A 7,771-nucleotide genomic window follows, 5' to 3' on the forward strand; every position below is an offset into this window, starting at 1 on the left:
TCCTACACCTGCAAAGACACAGACAGGCCCAGAGTGCCACTCAAGAGGCTTTCTCCATTTTATTTCTTTGGGAAAAGAAAACGAAGTCTTTCCATCACATATGGTAGAGATATATATTTATATATATTTATATATAATTTCTTTTGTATTGGAAGTCCCAAAGCTGAGTCTGTTCATATTTTTTGTCTATTTTTTTTTCTTACTAATGCCTTCTCTTCCCCTGCCCCTCTGGCCCTGGCCCAGTGAGGGGTGAGTGGAACGGGCAGTGATTGCCGGGATAGCCCCCCTCCCACCTCCCTGTGCATGTGAGTGAGCGGGTGCGGGCTCCCGGGGGCGCTGTGCAAGGACGAGAGGCCACACAGAGGCCACTTCTGCTTTGTGGGGCACGCACAGCTCATTAAACAGTCACCAGTCATGGGAGGAGGCTTGTCAAGGGGTGGGGCACTTGCTCACAGTAGTTGCCAACTCAGTCCACTCTGCCCCATCCCCAGACCCAATCTTGGGGATGGGAGAGAGTGGAAAGAGAAACACAAGGGCTGAGGGCCAAGCCTCCTCCAATTTTTATTGCTGGTGAATTAGAAATGTGCCTTTCCCTTCCTGTCTGGGGGAGATGGACCTTTGAGAGGGCCTCGAGAGGAAGTGCCCCTGGCTACCCCGACCCCCAGGGATGGCCAGGCCAGGCCCACCCTGGGCATACGCTGGGGCCAGCGGTTCTCTCTCACTCATGTCAGACTTGTTCTTCAAGGATAATCACAACCACCACCACCCGGGGCCCCCCAAACAAGGGCCTCGGGCTCAGGCTTGGGCCCAGGGGAGCTAGGAAGTGGGCAGTGCACCAAAGAACAAGCAGAATTTCCTACCGGAAAAAGGTGAGGTGTGGGGAAGGGGTGGTGTGGGACAATGATATTCTGAGCAGGAAAGCGGAAGCATTTGGGGGCGAAGGCAGGGGGCGCTCAGAGAAGGGGGTGGGACACCGGAAGACGGCACAGACACTTGTAGGACCTCAGAAACTGGGCGAGGGCAGAGCGCACCGCGTCACTGCAACGAGAGCCGGACAGGGGCCCTGGGTGTGGGGTCAGCCAAGCAGACAGAGTGGCCTGGATCCCTGAGATCCCTTGAAGATCCCGATGGATCCAGGCCGGAAGGGGGGGTGGGGAGCTAAGACGCCTCCAGGTGAGCCTTCCCGTGGAGGGCAACCATTCCCTGGGCAAGCGGCCTCCAGCCCCGCCCTTTCTCCTCCACACAAACTTGCAGCCACTCGCTCAGGTGACCTTGGGGGGGAGGGGCTGGCACAGCCTCTCAACCACGGGCCACCATCTGCTCCTTGAGCGGCCACTCTGCCCTGGGAGGGAGAATGGCCAGGAAGGAGAGAGGCCCAAGCCCAAGGCCTGCTCATCAGCTTCGCAGGGCAGGCCCCTGCCGGCCCCCTCAGCCAGGCTGCTGAGAGAGACACATCACTGGACACAGGGTGGCCCATGGGGGCGTCCCAGACCCAATGGGGGCTAGGACACCTCCCGGTGGCCTGCAGGCCGCTGCCTCCATCTCCAAGAAAAGTGGGTTCCCCTGCTGTGAGGGGCTGGGGACGGGACTTGTCCCCACTTGCTCTGCCCTCTCCCTCATCCCTCCTGGGAAGGAGGTGCCAAGGGCTGCCCAGAGGGTAGGGAAAGGAGGGACCTGGTCACAGCTGCTTTTGAGAACCTCTTTGGTCTGGGGATCTGGGGGTGGGGGGCGGGGTGCAGGGATGAGAGATGGTGGGACGGGGATTGGCCGGGGGAGGGAGGGAACTGGGGGGACTCTGGCCTTTGGTGCTAGAGACTTTGTCCAAAGGCCACAGGCCCAGCTAGGGGGTCAGATTTCGGTGGACTCGATGCGCTCCAGGCGGGAGGGCGTCCAGGCTTTCTTCTCCTCGCTGTGCTGCGGGGTGGGCGTGCTGGAGCCCCCCGCCGCCCCGCGCTCCCGCAGCCGCCGCTCCAGCTGCTGGTTGCGCTGGTACATCTCCACGTAGCTCAGCTGCAGCTGCTTCTGGTACTCGATGACCTTCTCCTTCTCCTCCAGCCACACGCGGCGCTCCTCGGCGAAGCTGGCGCCCTGGCGCTCCCGGGCCCGGCGCTCAGCCGCCAGCTCGGCCTGCAGCCGCCCCACCTCCCGCCGCAGGGCGCGCGTGCCGCTGTCCCCGCCGTTCTCCACCTCCCCGTCCAGGGACGCCAGGGACGCGGCGGCGGCCACCCCGGCCTGCCGGCGCATCTTGGCCTCGTCGCTCTCGCAGGCGGCCAGCGCGTCCTGCGGCTCGGCCGGCTCCACCGGGCTCAGCGCGGGCTTGAGGCCGCCGGGAGCGGGCGGCTCCCCCTCGGCCAATTCCAGGCTGGCCTGTTTGCTGCCGAAGGAGTCCCTCAGGCTGAGCAGCTGCTCCTCCTTCTCGCGCAGGGAGGCCCGGCCCTCTCGCAGCTGGGAGCGCAGCCCCACGATCTCGCTCAACTTCTGGGACACGTCGGCCTGAGAGTCCTTCAGCTGCTGCTTCAGGAGGGAAATCTCCCCCGCCTTCTGGCACACCTGGGCAGGGTCAGCAGAGAGGAGAGGCCAGGGTGAAGGCGGAGCCTGGCTCCCCGCCCCCCACACCCCAGCCTGCACCCAGCCCCAGAGACACCCAATTATCCCAGGGCTCAGGGCCAGCTGAACTGACCACAGGGGTCAGAGAGCCAGTTGAAAGGGCTGGAGCATTTACTTTGTGTGCAGTAGCCCAGGATTGGATCCCCAGCACCAGCAGGTGTGACACCTCCCTCCTCCCCCACACTATGGGGAGAGTCCCACCCCAAAAGAGGGCTGGGGTGCATGCCTCAATCCTTTTTTTTCATTTTTTCATTTCATCATCCTGTTATTCGTCGATTGCCTCGAGCAGGCCCCAGTAACGTCTCTTTCATCCTGGCCCTGAGATTATATTCAAGGCTCTTTAGGAGAATGAGACCCATCATTGTTACTGGTATTTGGCATATTTGGTACGCCACAGGGAGTTTGCCAGACTCTGCCCTGTGGGCAGGCTACATTCGATAGCCTGCAAGTTTGTCAATCCTTAGTACTATAAGATTCAAGCTAGGAATAGATGTCCGCCCACACCTCCAAGGACACATCTCCCACCCCCATAAAAAAGGGGGGGGGCTGGAGTGATAGTATAGCAGGTAGGACATTTGCCTTGCACACGGCCGACCTAGGTTCGAGTCCCAGCATCCCATATGGTCCCCGGAGCACCACCAGAAGTAATTCCTGAGTGCATGAGCCAGGAGTAACCCCTGTGCATCGCCAGGTGTGACCCAAAAAGAAAAAAAAAGGGGGGGAACCACCAGGAAGCCAGTTCCAAGGGCTGGAGCGCTTCCCTTCATGCTGGAGCCTGGGTTTATTCCCTGGGTCCCCCACCCCCCACACACACCCCGTCCCACCAGAAGTGACTCTGAGCTCTGAGCCAAGACTAGCACTCAGCACTGCCGGGTGGGACCCGAAAAAAAACCATCAAAGACACAGCAGCGCAAGGCAGCCTCTCGGCCACCTCCGTCCCGGGCAGTCCCTCCCTGGCTTTCTCCAGAAGGACGGAAGGGAGGGGGACAGAGGCCCCAGCCCCCACCTCCCACTTGGTCTCCTCCATCCGGGGCAGGAAGTCGGCCTGCTCCTTCTGACAGGCGGCCACCTTGTCCTCCAGCTCCTCCCGCTGCCGCATCAGCCGGGCCGCCTCCTCCTGCAGCTGCTTCTTGTCCTGCTGCAGCCGCAGCACCTGCAGCTGGAGGCCCTGCTGGGCGCGCTGGGCGCGGCGGGCCACCTGCTGCAGCTTCCCGCTGCAGCCCTGCCGCAGCTCGGCCAGCTCGCGCTCCCACGCCTTCTGCCGCTCCTCCAGCACCTGGGCCACGGCCGCCTCGCTCTGCTCCAGGCTGCGGCGCAGCGCCGCCACCTCCTGCTCCTTCTCCCACAGCCGCTCCTCCAGCTCCTGGATCAGGGAGCTGGGCGAGGGCGGCGAGCAGGCGGCGAAAGGCAGGCCCGCCCCGCCGCCGCCCTCCCCGCTGCCCAGGTGGCCCGCGCGCCCCATGGACGACGAGGAGCCGCTCTTGCTGGAGGCGCGGCCGCTGTCGGAGGTCCCCAGGTCCTGGTAGCCCGACCCGCCGCCGCCGCCGCCGCCCCCGCCCCCGCCGGTGCCGTAGCTGGCGGTGCCGATGCCGATGCGGTTGATGTGGCTGGTGGAGGCGCTGAGGGGCGCCAGGTGCTGGCTGTAGCTGGAGCTGTAGGTAGGCAGGCTGGTGAGGGAGTTCCGGCCTGAGTCGGAGAGGCCGCCCCCACCCCCGCCCGCCGGAGTCAGGGTCCGAGATTTGTCCAGTCCACCCTTGAGGCCACCTTGGCCCTGTCGTCCCTCAGGGGTCCCGTTGGTCTGTGGGGGACACAAGTTCTGCATGGAGTGGAAGTTCTTGGGTACAACAGGCTTGAAGGCTGAAGGCCGGACTATTGGCTCTGAGCACTGTGGGCGGAAAGCAAGGAAAGAGGCTTGGGGTCAGGACCGGGTCTGGGCCCTTGCCACTGCCCTCTGCCAGAATTTATTGAGGGGGCGGAGCAATGCACGGTGGGGAGGGCATTTGTCTTGCACACAGTCAACCCGGATTTGATCCTTGGCATCCCATACGGTTCCCCAAGCATCACCAGGATTAATTCCTGAGTGCAGTCAGGAGTAACTCCTGCGCATTGCCAGGTGGGACCCAAAAAAAAAAAAATCATGGAATGGTAGGGGCACAAGATGACCAACCTCCTGGGCACAAAGTGACCAACCTCCCACCTCCCACTCACATTACAGCCCCTCCTGGCTGGATCTCCAGCTCCGAGCCGACACCAGTCCCACAGCTATACTCAGCCCCATGGGTCCCCAACTGTCCTGGCCCCCAAGACCCCATGTCTGTCTCCCAGAAGACCCCACTTTCCGGGCTGGAGCGATAGATAGCACAGCGGGTAGGGTGTTTACCTTGCACGCGACTGACCCAGGTTAAATCCCCAGCATCCCATATGGTCCCCTGAGCACTGCCTGGAGTAATTCCTGAATGCAAAGTCAGGAGTAATCCCTGTGCATCGCCAGGTGTGACCCAAACCCCACCCCAAAAATTATGAAAGGGTAGGGGCACAGATGACCCACTTCCCACTCACATTACAGTCCCTCCTGGCTGGGGTCTTCAGCTCCTGGCTGACCACAGTTGCACAGCTGTACTCGGCACCAAGGGTCCCCAACTGTCCTGGCCTCCCTAGACCCCATGTCCATCTCCCAGAAGACCCGCTTTCCCTTCCTCTTGGGACAGCCCACCACTCAGGAAAGAGCCCTGGGGGCTGACCTGGTCTAGCTTGCCGGATGTGGCCAGGAGTTTGGGTGGGTGGCTGGGCTCGCGGTACTGCGGGGGGGCCTTGTCACTGCTTCCGCTGCTGCTGCTGCCACCACTGCTGCCCACCACGTTGCCGCAGACGTCGGTGTGGTCACTGGCCCGCAGCTCGCCGTTGAGGTAGAGGGAGTTGGCGAGAACCTTATCCTCCGAGGGGTAGCGGCCTGGCCTCTCCCTGCTGCCCCCCATGGCGCTGCTGCGGGCGCCAGGGAAACTGCCCTGGCCGCCCCCAGCCCCCGTGCGGGTGCCCACGCTTTTCATGGCGAACTCTGGAGCGTGGGCCACCCCACTGCCCATGGCCAGGCGAGGGTCTGGGGGTCCGAGCTCGGAGGGCCGTGGGGCAAAGGCCAGGAGGGGGTCCCGCCCTGGGTCTGCACGCACGGCCAGCGTCTCCAACTTCGCCATGACTAAGCCGGGGTGGGGTGGGGGGCCCTGTGGGTACAGGTGGGCAAGCACAGCTCAGTCAGAACCCACACCCCACTCCGACTCCCCCCAGCCAAGTCAGCCCCAGGACCACCCGCCTCTCAGTGTTGCCTTCCCTACAATGGGTACACGAGTATGGGTACCAAATGTGAAGAATGAGATCAGCTAAGAATGACAGCTTAGGGGCTGGAACGATAGCACAGTGGGGGAGGGCATTTGCCTTGCACGTGGCCAACCCAGGTTCGATTCCCAGAATCCCGTATGGTCCCTGAGCAGCACCAGGAGTAATTCCTGAATGCCTGAGCCAGGAGTAACCCCTGTGCATCGTCGGGTGTGACCCAAAAGCCAAAAAAAAAAAAAAAAAAAGGAATAATAGCTTAGTGGGGCCAGAGTAGTGGTACTACAGTGAGGAGGGTGTTTGCTTTGCATATGACTGACCCGGGTTTGATCCCAGGCACCCCATCTGGACCCCAGAGTATGCCAGGAGTAGCCCCTGAGCACTGCCGGCCTGAGCACCACTGGATGTGCTCCCCCTCCACAAAAAAAGAATGATAGGATGGTAATGGGTGTATTTGTGTGCGTGTTGTCTGTGTGCGTGTGTGTCTGTGTGGCCCACTAGGCAAAGCCCCAACCACCCAGGGCGCCGTGCACAGAGCCTCCCACCCTTGTGGGCACCAAGTATCCCATTCCCACGTCCCCGAGCCTCCCCAGACAGGTGACCCCCCTCAGCTCCTAGCTGCTACCTGCAGAACTAGGTCTTTAGTCTGGGTCTGGAGGTTCCACACTGGGAAGAGGGGGTGGGAGGGGAGAGCAAGGGAGGCCAGTGCACCCCTATGCGGACACAGTGGGCGGGGGTCCCTCCCCGCCCCCAACCTAGGATGCTGCTGTTAAGGACAGAAGTGGAGGCTCACTACCTTGCCTCTCCAAGGGGGTGGGGTGGGGCCGCTGGAGCCTCAAGGCTGGGCCCCTCGGAGGCCCGGTCTGCAGAGGCCAGGCGCCTCCCTCTCGCAGTCCAGGCTCGGCCCGATCGGGCGGCGCCACTTGGGACGGACAGGCTGAGCCATGCCGGACTCCAGTTTTCTTCTCTGCGAAAGGGGAGGAAGGAAAAGACCTACCTCGCAGGGCTGCCGCTGGCCGGGGCAGCCCCGCCAGAAGGCGAGCGGCGAGTGCCTAGTGGACCGAGGTGGACGCGAGCAGCCGCGAGGACACACGCGGGGTGAGTTGAGGGCGCCCCCACGGGCATGCCCAGGCCTCCCGCGGGCGCACGAGGACCCTCCCGGGGGTCTTCCCCTACCTCTGGCGCTGCACAGGGCCCCTGGGCTGGCTGCAGACGCCCGCGGATTCCCACAGGTGGGAGGGGGAGGAGCGACCCGGGAAGGCGTGCCTGTTTGTGCGCCAAGAATTCACCGCCACCAGGAAGACTTCCTGGATTCCACCTCCCTTCCCCGCTCTGCACACACACGGACCTTGAACCTGCTCAGTTCTCCATGAAGTTCTCGGCCCATCGGTGGTATGCGCCCTCCCTCCCCCTGCGCAGCCCCAACCCCCAAGGCCCACAGGAGCTCCGGGAGCAAGGTGAACAGGTACTCGGGTTACCTGTCTCAGAGAGGCCCTGCTTCCTCGTTCCTTTGTCTCAAGTCCGCACCTGGGAACACCTGCCTCAGAGATCCGCAGCGGGGCAATCCAGCTGGACAGCACAGCAGGGTCAGCAGGCAATCTCTGCTGCGGGTGTAGACGCTCAAATAGTCACACCGGGCATGGGGTGGGGGCACCCTGCAGGCGTCTGCTCCCCATTCTCACCGAGAGACAGGCAGAAAGCCCTGGTTTACTATGAGGAGGTCCCCGGAGGTACCCCAAGGCTCTTGGCGGGCTCTCCCAGCCTTTCCAACCCAGACGCCCACTTGGGTATGATCCAGCCAGATGCCAGACTAGAAGGGCCTCACCCAACTTTTGCC

At 62.7% G+C, this 7,771-nt stretch overlaps 1 protein-coding gene across 1 annotated transcript; it reads right to left on the reverse strand.

The window, feature by feature from the left end:
* Window positions 1–1,715: 1,715 nt before the first annotated feature.
* Window positions 1,716–7,503, reverse strand: LZTS3 (leucine zipper tumor suppressor family member 3). Its single transcript, XM_056121197.1, has 5 exons — window positions 7,413–7,503; window positions 6,733–6,901; window positions 5,349–5,826; window positions 3,614–4,492; window positions 1,716–2,550 (listed from the first exon to the last, which is right to left on the reverse strand). Exons 3-5 carry the CDS (start codon window positions 5,796–5,798, stop codon window positions 1,849–1,851), a joined length of 2,031 nt encoding a protein of 676 aa, XP_055977172.1. The 5' UTR covers window positions 5,799–5,826; window positions 6,733–6,901; window positions 7,413–7,503; the 3' UTR covers window positions 1,716–1,848.
* Between the last annotated feature and the right edge of the window lie 268 nt (window positions 7,504–7,771).

Source organism: Sorex fumeus, unplaced genomic scaffold (assembly GCF_029834395.1).
Source record: "Sorex fumeus unplaced genomic scaffold, SorFum_2.1 ptg000044l, whole genome shotgun sequence".
Classification (NCBI taxonomy): Eukaryota; Metazoa; Chordata; class Mammalia; order Eulipotyphla; family Soricidae; genus Sorex; species Sorex fumeus.

Excerpts from the sequence above, each read along its gene's own strand:
- LZTS3 (XM_056121197.1), bottom strand. The coding sequence starts at position 5,798 with ATGGCGAAGTTGGAGACGCTGGCCGTGCGTGCAGACCCAGGGCGGGAC. Across the intron at positions 4,493-5,348 it reads CATCCGGCAAGCTAGACCAG|TGCTCAGAGCCAATAGTCCG; the intron begins GTCAGCCCCCAG and ends TTCCGCCCACAG. Across the intron at positions 2,551-3,613 it reads TGGAGGAGACCAAGTGGGAG|GTGTGCCAGAAGGCGGGGGA; the intron begins GTGGGGGCTGGG and ends GACCCTGCCCAG.